Source organism: Phocoena sinus, chromosome 18 (genome assembly GCF_008692025.1).
Source record: "Phocoena sinus isolate mPhoSin1 chromosome 18, mPhoSin1.pri, whole genome shotgun sequence".
NCBI lineage: Eukaryota > Metazoa > Chordata > Mammalia > Artiodactyla > Phocoenidae > Phocoena > Phocoena sinus.
In genome coordinates this window covers 15,801,844-15,821,177 of record NC_045780.1, presented here as the reverse complement: position 1 = coordinate 15,821,177, position 19,334 = coordinate 15,801,844, and the positions used below count along the sequence as shown (strand labels likewise).

Sequence of the window (19,334 nt, the reverse complement as noted above, 5' to 3'; positions counted from 1 at the left end):
TGAATGAGTTTGTATATTAGTTTTCTATCACTAGTTACAAATGACCACAAACGTAGTTAAAACAACAAAAATTTATTATCTTACACGTCCATAGGTCAGAAATCTAAAGTGGATTTCACTAGGCTAAAACCAAGGCATTGGCAGAGCTGCATTCCTTTGGCAGGCCTTAGGGGTGAATCCGTTGCCCTGCCTTTCCCAGCTTCTAGAGGCTGCCTGCATTCCTTCCTTCCTCCATCTTCAAAGGCAGCGGCATCAAGCTGAATCCCTCTCAGCTGCCACCTCTCTGGTTCTCTCCTTTCCCTCCCTCCTCCACTTTCAAAGACTCTTGTGCTTACATTGAGCCCACCTGAATAATCCAAGATAACCTCCCTATTTTAAGGTCAGCTGATTAGCAACCTTAATTCCATCTGCAACCTTAATTCCCCTCTGCCAGGTAAAAATATATTCACATTTTTGGGTGCATGTGGGGTGAGGGGAGCCACATTACTCTGCCAACCACACATATTATCTGAAAGATTTCTTAGCGTAAAAATATTAATTTTAAATAATTTTAAAATTATTTTTTAAATTTTTATTTTAATTATTTAAATTTTATTAATTTTAATTAATTCAGAAGTTAGTCATGTTGTCTAAATTGAGAAGAAAACTAATAAAGCCTTGGGATTACTGGAAAACCCTTACAATAAATGTATATTTATGACTGCTCCCAAAGAGACACTGTAATAGATACTAACTTGTTATTTAAGAAAAAGTTCATTGTAAAGCAATTATACCCCAATAAAGATGTTTAAAAAAAAAAAAGAAAAAGTTCAATAATCACACTTGTATATTTTGACTGGTGGTTGATGTTCCTGGGTCTTCATCAACAATACAAATTTTGTCATCAGATGGAGTAAAAATACTCTACAAACCTTCATTTAATTCTGCATATTTCTGTATGCCTATCACCTCTTTCTTTTCAGCATCCTTAGAGGAACTGGAAACCTCTTCCCTTTTTTCTGCCTCTTTGGAAGTAGAGAGTTTTTCCAGAGATTCTACTACTTCATTTCTCAACTCATCTTCAGATTCTTCAAAATTTCTGAAATAATAAGCAGTAAAAAATCAACTTTGGGATATCAAAACACGAATGAATACATGTGAAAATTAGTGTCCCTTCTCATGCCCCACCCACACTTGACCAGTTTGAAAGTTGCTTTTTCACCCAGGTAATAAATTATCATATCAGTCTGGTTTCTCTAAGGATGATAAACAACCAGTGTTGGGAGAATTAGTATTCTGTTTAGCTGGATTTGTGTTCAATAACTTTTATTATATTTATTAATATCCATCTACTCTTAGTTTAAAAGAAGAGGAGGGAAGAGAAAAAAAAGAAAAAAAATAATACAACAGCTGCCATATATTGAGCCCTTCCTATGTGCCAGTCACTTCCCTGGAGCACTTTACACATGCTATATTTCTTCTACTAATAACAACACTTGAGGTGGACATTATCATCATCCATTTATAAAGAAGCTGGGCTCAGAGAGGTTCAAAAAAAGTGCCCAAGGTCTCACAGCTCTTAACTATTAGGACCAGGAATTGAAATTGTGTCTAAGGCTGCAACACTGATGCTTTTAGAAAAGAAGAAGGGAAGAGACCAAGAAAACTATCTCAAAGATCACAGATATTTAAGGGGCAAAGGAGAGAAACCTAGGAGGAGCTGGTAGGAACCAAGAGTGTTCGTTATGGAAGCCAAGGGAGCAGAGAATTTCCAGAGAGAGGGAGCAGTCACATAAGATGAGGACTGAGAAATGATCATCGGACTCGGCAATTTCAAGGTAATAAATGACCTTTGCAGGAATATTTCAGAGTTCTCTGCAGCCGGAGCCATCATATAGTGGATCAAGAAAGCAATGGGAGGTTTAAAAAAGTGATGACAATGAGCTAAAACTCCTCTGAGGGGAGCCCTGCTCTGAAAGGACAGTATTATCTCAAGAACATAAGGGGAATGGGTTTTTTTGGTGTTTTTCAAGATGGGAGAGATTTGGGCATGTTTATAAGCTGAGAGGAAGTAAGTAATAGATGTTGAAAATACAGGAGAAAGGTAGATTAATTGATAGCAACTTGGTCACTGAGGAAAGGCCGGGACTTAGAGCACCTGTGTAAGGAGGAGCTTTCAACAGGAAGGGAGACTGCTTTCCTCTGAGAAGGAAGATAGGGAGGGAGAAGGAGTCAAGGACGCATGTGTAAAAAATTCATGGATCTACACAACAGAGGCAATTCCACCTACAAAACACCCCCTCTGTGAAGTAGAAGGCAGGGCACGTGATGAGAGCAAGGTGGATGGGGGTGAGTGTGCACGACTGAGGGTTTGGAGGGAAGCTGACCAGGCATAGGGTTGCTAGGTATCACAGAGGACTCCCCTGAAATTGGAGACCATCAATTCAGGGTGGACCAGTAATTATAGCTCCCATGTGTTAAGCTGCCATTACTCAGGTATGTGCTTACACAAAATCTTGCCTTTGTCTCCATTCCTCTACAATGTAATAATATGTCCGTGTGAATTTCTTTTCATTGATCCTGCTTGATTATTCTTTTATTTCCCAGATATCATGATTCGTGGCTTTCAACCATTACAAAAAGTTCACGGCTATAACTGCTTTGAATATTGCTTTTCATTTATTCTCTTCTTCTGGAATTCCTTTTAGATATACATTGAGCCTTCATGCCTCTTAACACTTCTTTCACATTTTCGATCATTTTTTCCCCCTCAGATCTATCTTCTAGTTACTAATTCCTTCATTAACTCTATCCTGTTTTTAAACTGCTGAATTTTAATTTCTATTGGAAGACTTTTTTCACGTTCAGAAGTTCTATTGGTTGATTATCAAATCTTCCTGTTCTTTTTTGATAGACCTGCTTTTTTCTCATGTTTTCTTAATTAAATAATTTTAAATACACAATAGTAATTATTATGCAAATATTAAATACTCATAATATTATCTGAAGTTGTTTATGACCTAATTTAGCTATTTGTTGTGTTTGCTGTCTCTCATAGTGGATTTAATCTTTAATTGTGAGCTCACCTTCAGCAGTGCTTTAGTGAGAAATTCACTGTAACCTGGATTGAGGCTATATCCCTCCAGAGTGTTTTTTTTATATGTATTTCTTCTAGAGATCCCAGAGTATTACAATCTCTTACTGCTAATTTTAATGTTAATTGTTCAACGTACATGTTTCTAGACCATCCAAGTATTGTAAATTCAAACTCCAAATCTGAGTGAAGGCAAATCCATGGTTATAAATTTCTCAGGAAGTATTTTTCTCCCAGAGGTTGAGCCAAGACAGACAAGCCACATTCCTGAGCTTTTTTCCTAGACCACCCTTGCACTAAGAGCAGCTCTTCAAGGGTTCCATTTAGGAAGAATGGAAGGGAACCCAATGAAGAAACCAAAAACCTGTCAGATATGTAGGAGACAGGAAAGAAAGGAGGGAAGAAAATTTTAAAAACAAAACCAAAAAAACCCCACAAAATACAAAAGAACTTCCAAAACAAAATGAGCCTGCAAACTAAAATTCCAAAACACAAGAATAAATCTAATGGTAAGAAAGGTAAGGTGGGCAACAAATTTTTTTTTTTTAAGTTGGACCATTGAACTAACTCAAGATGAAATTATTATTTTATTTATTTATTTATTTTTTGGTACGTGGGCCTCTCACTGTTGTGGCCTCTCCTGTTGTGGAGCACAGGCTCTGGATGCACAGGCCCAGTGGCCATGGCTCACGAGCCCAGCCATTCCGCAGCATGTGGGATCTTTCCGGACCGGGGCACAAACCCATGTCCCCTGCATGGGCAGGCGGGCTCTCAGCCACTGTACCACCAGGGAAGCCCAAGAGATGAAATTATTTTTATGGAAGCACTGGAAGAAATTTTTCACATATTGGGGTATGGGGAAGTCATTCTGGCTTATACATGATTTGGCCTATACTTTATGTGACCTGGAACAGCCTGTCTTATGGCCAGTCAAACACACTTGTACATCTGCTTTAACCATTAAAGAGTGTCAGCTCTGGGAGCTTCCCTGGTGGCACAGAGGTTAAGAATCCGCCTGCCAGTGCAGGGGACACAGGTTCAAGCCCTGGTCCGGGAAGATCCCACATGCCACAAAGCAACTAAGTCCATGCGCCACAACTACTGAGCCTGTGCTCTAGAACCCGGGAGCCACAACTACTGAAGCCCGCGTGCCTAGAGCCCATGCTCCGCAACAAGAGAAGCCACCGCAATGAGAAGCCCGCACACCACAAACGAAGAGTAGCCCCCCTCGCTGCAACTAGAGAAAACCCGTGTGCAGCAACAAAGACCCAACGCAGCCAAAAATAAATTAAAAAAAAAAGTGTCCACTCTGAAGATAGGGATAAATGTTCCCTGTTCCTATGACACCAATGCTAAAATACTCCTTCAAAGATGAGGGTCCCTTCCCAGACACCAAGGTCATGCTGACTCGCTGTGTATGTGCTAATGGCTCTTTTGAAACCTTGAAGGAAGGTACCCCTGTCATGTTTGATGTTTGTTCTTTGTTCTGATAAGATATAAAACTGTACTGAAAACCATGCTTCTCCAGAGGGCTTTCTTCTTCCTTGGTGGAGTCTACGCTCCTGGTCTATAGTTCTCAGTTTTGCTTGAATAAAACTCTCTTCTATTCTTTATTATAGATTGTTTATAATTGGCATCGACAGAAGATTTTGATAAAGCCCTTAAAGTAAGTATGCTCAACAAGAGAAATTAAAGCACAACATCCATTTTAAAATGTTTTTAAATTATGGGAAACAATTATGCAAGAATGAAGCAAGAAAATATAAATATAAGAAAAAATAATTATAAATATTAGGAAATATGTAATCATTTAAGTTAAAAACCTAATAGATGATACCCAGAGAGAATTGGAAAACTGTATTCAAGAATTCACCTAGAATGAAACAAAGAATAAAAAATATGAAAGGGGATTTCCCTGGTGGTTCAGTGGGCAAGACTCCATGCTCCCAAGGCAGGGGGGCCAGGGATCGGGGAACTAGATCCTGCATGCATGCTGCAACTAAGACTCTGCATGCCACAATTAAGAACCGGTGCAGCCTAAATAAATAAATACTTTCTTAAAAAATATGAACGTACAACTAGGTGTTATTGGGGACAGATTGAGAAGCTCTAGAATGTATCTAATTGGAGAGCCAAAATGGAAGGAATAAGAAAAGCGATATTTGGAGAAATAATAGGTAAAAAATTTCCAGAACTAAAGAAAGTCATGAGTTCTCAGAAGAAAGTGAACCAAGGAGGATAAAAGATAAATCCAGACTTAGAGATATCATAGCAAAACATAAGAATGAAAGAAGAAAAAGTAAGTTATGAAAGTACTAGGGAGAGAGCACATCTATAAAGGAAAAACAATTAGATGATAGCAGATTTCGCATCAGCAATAATAGAGACCAGGAGAAAAAGGAAGAGGCTGAGAAAATTCTCCCCTCCCTTCCTCCCTTCCTTCCTTTTTCCATCCCTCCCTCCTTCCTCCCTCCCTCCCTCCCTCCTTTATTTGCTAGACAGGTTGATTCCAATGTTCCCATGGAAAAACAAACAAGACTAGACAGGAAAATTATGAAAAATGAAAGCCCCCCCAAACAATAAAACATATTATAAACATGTTTATAATAATTAGACTAGAAAGAATAGGAATTGGATACAAATACACATAAAAATGTTGTATATCATAAAAGTGGCACTTCAAATTGGTATCAAAAATAAAGATTTTTAATAAATGGCGTTGGAATAAGTAAGGAGTTATTTGGGGAAAAAATTAAGTTGGAGCCACACTTTACAGTACAAGTGAAATTCAAGATGAACAAAATATTTAACTAAATAGAAACTAAATCATAAAAGTACTAAAAAAATTCTGGTATCATTTTTTATTAAATAATTGATAAATCTAAGTAAACAAAAGTAAGAAATTTCCTCATGGCACAAGTCACTATAAATGCAAACAAAAAACGGGAAAATATTCTTGAAACATATTACAGCTAAAAGACTAATTTCCCTAAAATACAAAAAGTTCCCCAAATCAACACAATGTTAATAGCCTAAATTTTTTAAATGACTAAGGCTATAAATAAAACTGATTCCCAAGGGAGGAAATAAAGATGGATCTTAAGCATATGGAAAGGCAACCTTACTCAAAAAAGAAATGCTAATTAAAACAAACCTGAAATGGCATTTTAAAATCTATCAACTGTGCAATGATCCGTAAGTTTGGTAACACACTGAGTAAGGAAATGTACAAGGAAACAGGCACTTCCATACCCTGTCAGTGGAAGTGTTCATAGGTGTAACCTCTGTGAAGGGCAATTTGACACTATCCAATTACAAACGTACATACTCTTTGACACGACACTTTGCTGTTCTGGGAATTTAAACTCTCTATATACTACTGTTTGTATATTATGATAGGTACTCAAGATACACTGTTAAGTGATAAAAGGAAGTTGCGAGATAGTATCTACATTATGAAACTGTTTCTATAAAAAAAGAAAAGGAATATACACATACCAAGATATACAGATTTGCTTACATTTTAATGGAATTTCTCAGAAGTAGTATGCACAAGAAGCAGATTGGATTGGTTGACTCTGGGGAGGGGAATTGTGTGGCAGAGGTAATGAGATAGCAGAAAGACTATGAAAAGAATATACCTTTTGAATTTGGAACCATGTAAATATATTACCTATTTTAAAAGTAAATTATAATAAAAATTTTAAACTTCAAAGGACTCCAAATTTTAGAACTAATTAGAGAGTTCAGTGAGGTTACAGGATACAACATCAATAGTGTTCCATACACTAGCAGTAGCCAAAATGTAGTAGGAGAAAAATGACCCCATTAATAATGGCAAAAACAAAAAAGTTAAGTGGTATCTATATCATGAAGAAAACTATAAAAATACTGAAGTATATTTTAAAAGGCATAAATAGATGGAGAGCTATACTATATTCATGGATGTTAAGACTTATAATCACAAAGATGTGAATTCCCATAAATTAATCAACAAATGTAATCTCATTCTCATCAAAATCCCAACAAGCTTTTTCATGACACTTTACAAGAGAATGAAAGGATGTATACGTTGAGTAAAAAGCAACAGCAAAGATAATTTTGAAGAAAATGATATGGAGGCTAGAGGAAGCTGTGAGGACTAGCCATACCAGATATCAAAAGGTACAATAAAGCCATAGTAACTGACAGAATATCACTGATGCAGAAAGGGAAAGCAAAGCCATTGGAAAAGAATGGAGAACCCAGAGACAAACCCATGTATATAAGAAAACTTGGTCTCCTTAGCTGGGTCTTTGAGGCTATATTCTATGCCTCAACAACAGCATTTTAACTTTTTACCATTTTTACTATATCCCGTGCTTCATTTAGGCATCTAGGTATGACCTACTTACGTATCATCATCATCAGATCTTGGTTCTGGTTGCTCTTCATCTACTTCAATGTCAGAGGCCACTTCTACCTTCCCCTCTTCTTTAGGAAGCCATTGTTTTAATGGTCCCACTGTTAAATGACAGAAAGAGAGATTAAAGCATCCCAGCCTATACATCTCAAGAGGGACATATACTAAAAATCCTATATTGAACATCAAACACAATGGTAAAACCTTTGAATAATTTCCATTAAAACAGAGAATAGACAGGTGACAACTGACACCAACTATTCCACATTGTACTGAAGGTAGTAGGCAACACAAGAGAAAGAAGTAAGAAGAATAAGGATCAGAGATGAAGAGACAAAATAATCCCACTTTGGGAGTAGATGCTTTGATTGTATAGAAAATTTAAGAAAATCTTGTAAAAACTTAAGACTTTCCAACATTATTGCACTACCCTTATCCTTCGTTGTTTTTATACCCAGTATTCAGTTTATGGTTACGGTTAATCACTGATGTCTGCAAAAAAAAAACCCAAAGCACACACCCACAATTTTATCTTTTTTGGTGAGGGGAGGAAGGAGGTGAGGGGGTGAATTAATTGTTGTTATTTAAAATGTACTTTTTGGGAATTCCCTGGCGGTCCAGCGGTTAGGACTCTGTGCCTTCACTGCCAAGGGTGTGGGTTCAATCTCTGGTTGGGGAACTAAGACCCTGCAAGCCCCACGGCTCAGCCAAAAAAAAAAAAAAATCTTGACTCTTGTGATTTCAAATAATGCCCACATACTATTAAATACTTTGCAAACATTAAAAAAAGAATGAGGTAAGCCAGACTCTTAAAAATTAAAATTTTTTTAAAAATGTACTTTTTTTCTCTTGGGAAAAAAATCAGAATGAAGGTAGTATAATATTTCTTTATAGAAAGCAGCATCCCCTCAACAACTCTAAGATTCCAATAATTATGAGATGCACATATTTTATACAGCAATAGCAAAGAAAATGTTCCCAATAAAATGGGACAATGTTTTCTTAGCCCTTGGAATTTATATATATATATATATATATTTTTTTTTTTTTTTTTTGGTACGCGGGCCTCTCACTGTTGCGGAGCACAGGCTCCGGACGCGCAGGCTCAGCGGCCATGGCTCACGGGCCCAGCCGCTCCGCGGCATGTGGGATCTTCCCAGACCGGGGCACGAACCCGTGTCCCCTGCATCGGCAGGCGGACTCTCAACAACTGCGCCACCAGGGAAGCCCAGAATTTATATTTTATATAAATTACTCTAAGAGCTCTTTTAGTCCTCCCTAAGCATACATTTTTAATCTTATACCACTCTTGTGTATTCATAAAAATGAAAATATAGGTGAAAAAAATTGGATAAGGTATAACTAAAATTCCTCACATTCACAGTATTACTCCTCTGAATTGTTATTTTTTTAACATATCAATCAAATTTTTTTGGATCCCAATTCAAAGAGACCATAATAAAACAATTCATGAGACAATCAAGGAATTCTGAATTACTTTTTGAGTCGACGTCTGAGATTTTTTTGTTTGTGGTAAAAGAAAAAATAACATAAATTTACCCTCTTAACAATTTCCAGGTGTACAGTACAGTATTGTTAACTATATGCATTGTTGTACAGCAGCTCTCTAGAACTTTTCCATCTTGCATGACTGAAACTCTACTCCCACTGAAAAACAACTCCCTATATCCCCCTCCCCCCAGCCTCTGGAAATCACCATTATACTTTTTAAGAATTTGACTCCTGTAAATACCTCACCTAAGGGGAATCTTGCAGTATTTATCTTTCAAGACTGGTTTACTTCACTTAGCATAATGTCCTCAAGGTGCACCTATGTTGTAGCTTATGACAGGATTTCTTTCTTTTTTTAACACTGAATAATAATCTATTGTATGTATATACCACATTTTCTTTATCCATTCATCCACTGATGAACATTTAGGTTGCTTCCACATCTTAGCTATTGTGAATAATGGTACGTTGAACATGGGTGTGCAAAAACATCTCTTCGAGACCTTGTTTTCAATTCTTTTGTATATATACCCAGACGAGGGATTGCTGGATCAGGCAGTTCTATTTTAAATTTTTTAAGGAACTGCCATACCATTTTCCATAATGGCTGCACTATTTTACAATTCTACCAATGGTGCATAAGGGTTCCAATTATTCCACATACTTGTTATTTTCTGGTTTTTTTTTTTATGGTGGCCATCGAATGAGTGTGAGATGATAGGTCTTTGTGGTTTTTGTTTTGTTTTGTTTTTTAAAATTTTTATTTATTATTTTTGGCTGTGTCGGGTCTTCACTGCTGCACGCGGGCTTTCTTTAGTTGTGGCAGTGGGGGCTACTCTTCGTTGTAGTGCTCGGGCTTCTCATTGCAGTGGCTTCTCTTGTTGTGGAGCATGGGCTCCAGGCACGTGGGCTTCATTAGTTGCGGCACGCGGGCTCAAGCTGCTCCGTGGCATGTGGGATCTTGCAGGTGCAGGGCTCGAACCCGTGTCCCCTGCATTGGCAGGTGGATTCTTAACCACTGTGCCACCAGGGAAGCCCCTCTTTGTGGTTTTGATTTAAAGTTACTGATGATTAATGATGTTGAGCATCTTTTCATATGCATGTCAATGATGTCTGTTTTTTTCCCTACAAAAACCTTGGTGCAATCAAGAACATTGTTGAGACAGATTTTCTTAAAAGAATCCACAAAAGAACTAAAAGAATTCACAGAGAATTTAAAATGCTGGTTTCTTAAGTTGGCTTTAAAATTATGTAGAGCTAGCCTACTTTCAACTACCACTTTAGGAATTTTGCTAAGTATGTCTACAATAGTTAGCTTTTCCAGAATAATAAACTACCACATAACTTAGTGGCTTAAAACAGTAACCATTTATATAGGTCACAATTCTGCAGTTGGGCGATTTGGGCTGGGTTCAGCTGGTCAGCTCTTCCAGTCTCAGCTGGGCCCCTCATGGCATCTGCAGTCACTTGCCTGGCCATCTGGAGGTTGGCTGGTCTAGCATGGCTTCACTTGGGATGGCTTGTCTCTCTGTTCCACACGGTCCCTCATTTTCCAGCAGGGCAACTGGAGCTAGTTGAGAGATGGACAGGATTCCAAAAGAGCGAGCAGAAGCTCCTTAAATACTCAGATTTGCCACACCATCACTTCCGGTGCATTCTACTGGCCTAAGCAAATCACAAGGCCAGTCAAGACTCAAGGGAAGAGGGGAAGAAAAACATTTAATGACAGAGGAGCTGCAAAGTCATACTGCAAAGGGCATGGATACAGGGAAGAGTGAAGGACTGTGCTCATGTTTGTAATCTGTCATAACATACCTTTCCCACACAAACTGTACAACCATCTGGTTCCTAGGTGTCTAAAGAGTATTTCACTTTAGTCTCCAGGAAAAAAAAAAAATCCCTATCCTCTGTTAGCAACTGAGATTAGAAATAGGAACTTTCCTCCAAAGGTGGAATTAAGAGCAAAGTGTGGCTTTTTTTTTTTTTCGGTAAACTGTTACATGACTGCTCATGTACACACAAGTATAAATCTCACCACACTTACATTTACCTATTTAAATCAACATATTTCATCCCAAATCATAGCCCATGTTACTTCCTAAAGCGCATTCAACAAATGAAACAGATTGATATATCTCATCTATGAGGTAGTCTGGCTAATTAAAAGCAAGCCAGAGTATTCCTCCTGGTGTGGGAATCTGACAGTTTTTATTTTCCTGTCTTAGGAAGACAGTTTTAGGAGGCTCTTATTTTTGTTTAACAGGATAGAAGAAAGAATGAAAGGCTAACTACAGAAATGTAAATCAGCTGTTATCAGGATGTGCAACTATGATGTTACCAAGGCAACTGTGTGGCCCGAAAACTTACACTAGAAAAATAGAGGTTACCTTCCCACCAAGGATTCCCTTGGAGTGGTTAAACTATAAACAAAATTACTGACCTGAATTAATTATGCACATGTAAAAAAATACTTCTCTTTGAAAGAGTGTCACTCTTACTAGTTAGATTCATTTAAAAGGATTTTGTAAAGTCTTGCTATTCCAAACTTTTTAAAATTAGCACAAATTAAACATGTACTTGATAAACCCTCATTTTTATTTATTTATTTTTAATTAATTAATTTTATTTATTTTTTTTGCATTGGGTCTTCGTTGCTGTGCGCGGGCTTTCTCTAGTGGCAGAGAGCTGGGGCTACTCTTCGTTGCGGTGCATGGGCTTCTCGTTATAGTGGCTTCTCTTGTTGCGGAGCATGGGCTCTAGGTGGGCAGGCTTCAGTAGTTGTGGCATGCGGGCTCAGTAGTTGTGGTGCACAGGTTCACTAGTTGTGTCTCGCGAGTTCTAGAGCGCAGGCTCAGTAGTTGTGGCACACGGGCTTAGCTGATCCACGGCATGTGGGATCTTCCCGGACCAGGGCTCAAACCCGTGTCCCCTGCATTGGCAGGCAGATTCTTAACCACTGCGCCAGATTCTTAACACAATTCTTAACCATTCTTAACCACTGAGGAAAAGTCCAAACCCTCATGTTCAAATGGAATTTAGAACTAGAAACATCAAAGGAATTTATCTTCAAGGAGTTGGATATTTAAGCTAAAGACTGACAAACGATATATGAATCATGCTTAAATGTACAACAACGAATCCTTAAATGCCTTTATAAATTGTGTCTATTACACCTGTAATCAAAGTTATTAAAATCTACACATGCAGAAAGTCTTTACAAAGACTCCATAGAGCTGTAAGAATAATTAGCATTGTAATTTCCTTATCCAACTTGATAGCAATACAAATATTGGCAATCCCGTGCCTTTACATAAAGTGATAGTAAAAACGTGCTATGGCTGTATTTTCATTCACAAAGACATGGTGGGGCTTCCCTGGTGGCGCAGTGGTTGAGAGTCCGCCTGCCGATGCAGGGTACACGGGTTCGTGCCCCGGTCCGGGAGGATCCCACATGCCGCAGAACGGCTGGGCCCGTGAGCCATGGCCGCTGGGCCTGCGCGTCCGGAGCCTGTGCTCCGCAACGGGCGAGGCCACAACAGTGAGAGGCCCACGTACCGCAAAACAAAAAACAAAAACAAAAACAAAGGCATGGTGACTTACTAAGTTCTGGGCAATATACCAGGCACTAGAGATGGAGAGGCCGAGTGGGGTGGTGATCAAGACAAAGCTCTCAGACGCTTATAGTCTAGTGAGGAAGAAAGATATTAAACAGGAAACTAAAGTGAACTTTACTTTTATGATCAGAGAATTACAGTGTCTTGTGGGATATTAAGCAGGGAAACCAAACTTAGAGGAATGCAAAAGAGACGTGCCCTGATGTTTTCTCAGGCATTTAAAACAGTGGTTCCTGGGGGACTTCCTGATGGTCCAGTGTTAAGACTAGGGCTTCCACGGCAGGGAGGTGTTTCAATCCCCCAAAAAAACAAAAACAAAAATAAAAAACAGTGGTTCCAGGCTTCTCTGGTGTTGCAGTGGTTAAGAATCTGCCTGCCAATGCAGGGGACATGGGTTCGAGCCCTGGTCCTGGAGGGTCCCACATACCACGGAGCAGCTGGGCCCGTGCACCCCAACTACTGAGCCTGAGCTCTAGAGCCCATGAGCCACAACTACTGAGCCCGCGAGCCACAACTACTGATGAAGCCTGCCCACCTACAGCCCATACTCCACAACAAGAGAAGCCACCGCAAAAAGAAGCCACCGCAATGAGAAGCCCGCGCAACACAACAAAGAGTAGCCCCCACTCGCCGCCAACTAGAGAAAGCCCGCGTGCAGCAACGAACACCCAACGCAGCCAAAAATAAATAAATAAATTTATAAAAACAAACAAAAAACCAGTGGTTCCTTGTCAGTGGTACACAGGCAGTAGTTTAATTGAGATCCAGGTTTTTAATAGCAATCTCTAAAATTTCAAATAAAATTGCTACTGCATCTTTTTATGGCCTGAATTTAAATGATAAACATAATAAGGAAATGTCTTTCATGCCTTTAACCAATATTTGAGTGTGAACGAATTTGAGTATGAGACTGAATTCATGTGAAATTGTCAGAGGCAACTAACAGAGAAAAGCCAGAGAGACCGTAGACAAACTTGAGGATTTACAGAAAGCTTATTAGAATTTTTTGGATTAAACGGAAGCATGTCAATCAAGTTACAGGCTCTTCCACTCATTCATTCCAATTATTAACTGATTAAGAATCTCCTATATTCCAGACACCTTTGTAAAGCCCTGTTCGGCAATATAGCGAAAAGCAGGGAGGGAAGGGTATCTGCTGGTAAAACATCAGGAATGGCCGGGAGGTTGCATCAGAGTGAAATCTTACAGGAGGAATTACTTTGGCAAAGGGAGGAGTCTTTAGAAAGACTCACCTTTCTAAACTGAGGGAGAAATATTTGCTGATGGAGAAGTGCTAGCAGCCCTGGTGCTGGGAGAGGCCATCCGATCTTGAAGGCACTTAGAGTCTGCAGAGTCTGGATTTTATCCTGAGGGTATGAGAGAATCTTTTGCAGGATTTAAAAGGATTTTTAGGATTATCTGGCAGGGGTGCAGAGGGAGAGGTAAAGAAAGAAGAGATGACCAGAGACAGGAAGTCAAGCTTGCTACAGGGATAGGAAAGATGGGGTGAGGCCAACAACAGAGGGAGAGGCTGAAAGAGCAGAGAAAACACAGCTCGGGTGGGAGGGCATGCCTGCACCTTTAGCAGGTTACAAAAGAAAATACCTACCTTTTGCTTTGAATGCTACCCTTAGAGGCAAGTTCCTATGTTTAATCCCACTTGTTAGATTAAATTACTCATATATGCCTAATGTAAAGCCATCCATTTGAAAATGCAGTCAGTTCATCAATTAATTAATTTGGTATGCAAGATCAAATGAAGTTTTCTATGACTCTCTCCAAGAAGCACAGGAACAAACCCAAGAAGACACATCATAGTCACCAGTATGTCACCATCGCAGTGTCCTGAAAGATGGGCGCCCCCCTCCTACCTGGTCTGTGGCCCCAGCCCTTGGCCTCCAGGCCAAGCCAGGCCAGCCCAAAACTTCTTCCCCACCGGCCCCCAGCCCCATCCTTACAGATGATGTTTCTATCCCAGGATAGAAGGGAAGGGAGCAGACATGCAATCACACTGCCGTCTGTGGTTTGAAGGTACTTGAAAGAGAGCCTTGAAGGCAGGGAGGCATTTCCTCTCTCTCTCCCCACTGCACTGCCACCCCCGCCTTGAGTTTTAAGTGTGGCAGCTGAGATAAGTAATAACACCGAAGAACTTCATCTACTCAGGGACTCTGGTCCCTTCTCCAGCGCCTAGATTTTAGTCATACCGTCTTTCTTTCTTTTTTTTTTTTGGGTACGCGGGCCTTCCAGACGCGCAGGCTCAGCGACCCAGCCGCTCCATGGCATGTGGGATCTTCCCGGATCGGGGCACGAACCTGTGTCCCCTGCATCGGCAGGCAGACTCTCAACCACTGCACCACCAGGGAAGCCCATACCGTCTTTCTTAGTCTCTCAGGCCTGTGGATCTGCAAGTTCTCTCCACCTGAAATATTCGTTCCTCAATAAAATGCTGTCCATTCTTTCAGACTCACCTTTCACAAATATTCCCCTTCTCTTGAGCTTCACAAACGGGCAGACTCACTCTTCAGAAACAGTCGGGTACGACTCTTGCATTATTCTCAGTGTTGTTCTTTAACTTTGTAAGCATGCATCCGCCTCCATCACTGTCAGGTTTCTAACCAGGCCTCCGCTCCGCCTCAGCCTCGCATCTCAGCAGCCCCAGCCCTGAAACCTCGCCCCTGCGCAGGTGTTCTCTGTTTGATACCTGCCTGCCCCAAATGGCTTTGCTCGTAGCAGTTTACACCTGCACACCCAGTGGAGGACCAAATCCCCACTGTGATAGGAATTCCCTCCAACTTTAGAAAGTAACGGTTGGTTTCCCTTAAAGTCAACAGCAGCATAATCTTGCTAAACATTGGAGGCAAGAAAAACCTAAAGCTGAAAAAAACTATATTAAGATGTATTTTACGGCCCCCAGGATGGTAATTTGAGTCTGCTGAAGAGCTGTCAGAATAAACGGACTCTGTGAGGTAGCACTAAGCACTAGCTAGCTCATCACCTACAAAGCCACTGGTCCTTCCTACCTAACTTTTCATCACTTGTCAACCCATCACATTACAGAAAATGATCCTACTTTTCTCAGAAGTTCAAGTCTTGTTAGTGGCATTTGGAACAGGCTTAGACAAAGCAAATCAGCTTCTGAAAAGGCTTAGACACCCTCCCAATTCTCTCTTAAAAGTAAACTACATACCAAATTCTCCATCGTTGGCAGAAAACGAGCTACTTGTTAGATGTGCTGCTGTCAAAACACTCATTAAAGTTCCCGGCGTTTCAAGCCGCCACCGTTTCCTGTTTTCTGGAATGCCTTCAATCACGATCACTCGGCCGTCTGAAAAGGAGCCTGGATTACTGAAACTAAAAATGCTTCTTCATTTGAGTTTTTATAAAATCCCAGAATGTGAGATCTTTGGAGGTCACCTAATCCCACCCCTCATTTTATTAGCAAGGAAGCTGAGATACAGAAAAGTTTAGTGACAATATTATCATGTACTGTTGGGCAGGAGAGTCATTTTTGCCCTGTAGACTGGCTGTTTTGGTGTGTTGACATTTCTATTCTATTTATTTTAAATTAGGTTTCCCCTCTTACTGTCTCAGGATGGATTAAATTGTATTATGTTTGCAAGCCCTTTCTTGTAAATTTGATGATGTGCAATATTTTCTGTAATAGTATAAATATGGGTCAATTCACACACTTTTAATTACTAATCTCAGTGATATACTTACAGACTTCAACTTATAAGATGGGTATAAATTTTAGCTCTCCCTCAGCCCCATGTTATCAAGAAGAACATAGGAAATAAGCAATAAAAATCTCCACCACCGGTAAGATCACACCCAGATATTGCTGGGACTCTCTGCTAAGGAAAGACTGTGCAGAAGCCAAATGAAAATGGAAGAATTTAGGTTGAAAATATCATCTTATCCTAAACACTGCTAACATGGAAATAGCACTTTGGTTTGCAAAGCAAGCTAATATGTATCTCTGCACTGACTCTCTAAATCTTGTGGGACAGCTAATATTTCAGTTCTGATGTTACTGAGGAAAAAATGACCCTCTAAGATACTGCAAGGGAGTTATTAGGCTGGCACGGGAAGGCAAATGAAGCCACCTCTCCCTCCTTGGGAGGAAGGTGGGAACCTGGATCTTTCTTCCTTTACATTCTCATAGCTACAGTGGCCAATTGTCTAGGATAATTAGTAGGCAAGTCTCTGCAGAGGTAGGGGAGAAACCAAAACAAAATCTTTGAAAGGCATTTAATACAAATCTATCGGGATTGTACTGAAAACTGAGAACTGTCAAGTCAGGGTGAGCACAAGCATTTGGGGTGAACACAGCTGCCTTTGGGGCCTCGCTCTCCTCTTGCTGACAATTTGTGCCACTGATGTCAGCTTCACCCTCAGGCACAGTGGAGCAGGTGGAGGTGATGTCGGCCGTGGCCATCATTTGCAGCAGAGTCTGAGGAGACCCAGCATCCCACTGTCTCCTGTCCTCTGCAGCGGCAGCATCTGGAATGAACAACCCTGGGTATAAGGAAATAACTCGTTGATCTCAAAGCAGTCAAAGTGTGACTAACTGCAAGAAATAGTTCTTAGGAAACCTGGAGTCCATCAGCTGGTAACTTCAAAAGCAGAGAAATCAAGACCCTCAATCTAATACAGATTGCTGTGGACCGAATGTTTGTGTGCCCCCTCGAATTCATATGCTGAAACTTAATGCCCAGTGTGATGGTATTAGGAGGAGGGGCTGTGGAGAGGTGATTAGGTCATGAGGGTGGAGCCTCATGAATAGGAAATGCTCCTATGAAACAGACCTCAGAGAGCTCCCGCATCTTTTCCGCTAAGTGAGGACACAGCAGAAAGATGGAATCAGGCCCTCACCAGACCCTGAATCTGCCAGCATCATGGTCTTGGACTTTCCAGCCTCCATAACTGTGCGAAATAAATGTTGTTTATAAGTCTCCCAGTTGATGGTGTTTTGTTACAGTGGCCTAAATGGACTAAGACATAGATAGATCCTAACTTACAAGACTGAAATTATAAACAGGTTTAAAATTGTTTCACTTTTATTATTAACATTTGACTGACTAGCCAATGTATTTAACGCGGAAGAAATATTAACGGCATGGATGGACAAATTCTTGAGGCATTTATGTGAACTTTAGTCAGGTTCCACAGAAATGCAACTGTTCCATTACCTTAATTTAAAAAATAACTTGTGTTATCATTTTCTTTATTTATTAGTATGTTTCATTATAAGAACTCTGGAGATCAGATAAGTAGAAGAAGGAAACAAAAATTACCACAATCCCACTCTCCAGAGACCTAAAATTTCAAAATTTCCTTCTCGCATATAGTTTCTGGTTCGTTTTGAAACAAAAAAGGGGCCAAATGTTACACACCCTTTTATAACTTGTTCTTTTCAATTAGCAACATACCATACCTGTATTATTAAATATTGTTCTACACCATCATTTTAAAGAAAACATGGTATTCTGTTTCATGGATATATTATAACTTAACTAATTCTTTTTTGCTGGATTTTTAGATTGCTAGAATTTTTTACTATTATAGACAACACTTTAATGAACTCATTTGTAGTTAATTTTTTTGACATTTATGATTATTTTCCCTAGGTAAACTACTGAAAATGACAATGCTAGGGGCTAGTATTATAATATTTTCTTTACCAAAGGCTTTCACTGTTAAAGCTGAATCTATTACTAATTTATTCTGTGATTTTTTTCCTATGTATTTTGAATAGCTAATTCTTCCCTAGCCAAAAAAAAAATACTCACCTATATTTTCTTTCACTTTATTTTCTGACATATAACTTCATTTTTTTTACATATAAACACTTTGACTTTATTTTGGAATTTATTTTGTTGTATCATTATATAGGGTCTGATTTCACAGTTTCCCCCAAACTGTTAACCAGTTGGTCGTAGAGCATTTATTTGAGTAATTCTTTCTTTTCCCATTGACTTATGATGTGACTTTTAGCATATGCTAAATTATGATACATACTAGAGTTTGTTTCTAAACTTTCTCTTTTTTCATTACTTTTTTTATTCTGGTGCTAGTATCACATTGTTTTAATGACTGTAATTTATATAATACAGTTTTGATATTTGGAAGGGCAAGTGCCCCTCAATGCTCTTCTTTTCTAAATTTTTTGGCTAGTTAAGAATCTCCAAGATCTCCTAACACCAGAAAAAAATCCTATTGTGCTTTTGAGTGAAATTGCCAAAAATCCATATATTTATTTGGAATGAATATTTCCAATATATAACAGTGTTATTTCTCTACATTTATTCAAATAATCTTTAAATACCTCAGTAAGGTTTTATAGTTTCCTTCATATGCTCTGCACAATTCTTGTAAAGTTAATTCCCAAGTTATATGTACGTACGTACACACACACACACACACACACACACTCACACACACACACTCTCACACATATTTGCTGTTGTTACTATAAATGAGATCTAAAGACCAACTGGGGAAACTATTTGCAATACGTATTTCAGACAAAGGTTCAATTTAAATGAGCCTTATAAAGAAAAAAACAAACATGCCATTTTCAGAAGAAAAATGGATAAAGGATGTGAGCACATAATTGACAAGAGAAATACAGATGTCAATAAACATATGGGAAATTGTTCAGCCTGAATAGTAATTATGGGAGCCCAGTTTAAATTAAGAGACCGTTTTCAGCATCAAACTAATGAAGAGT

General features: G+C 39.3%; 1 protein-coding gene across 4 annotated transcripts in view; it reads right to left on the bottom strand.

Annotated features, from left to right (window-relative positions):
* NEK5 (NIMA related kinase 5) overlaps positions 1–19,334 on the bottom strand; it is a 71,853-nt gene that overhangs the window by 7,954 nt on the left and 44,565 nt on the right. For all 4 annotated transcript variants that reach the window (XM_032611228.1, XM_032611229.1, XM_032611230.1 and 1 more), the window contains 5 exons: positions 16,967–17,119; positions 15,789–15,926; positions 10,459–10,557; positions 7,468–7,576; positions 912–1,078 (listed from right to left, as the gene is read on the bottom strand). In XM_032611228.1, the coding sequence (XP_032467119.1) occupies positions 912–1,078; positions 7,468–7,576; positions 10,459–10,557; positions 15,789–15,926; positions 16,967–17,119 (666 nt within the window). The remainder of the gene's footprint in view (positions 1–911; positions 1,079–7,467; positions 7,577–10,458; positions 10,558–15,788; positions 15,927–16,966; positions 17,120–19,334) is intronic.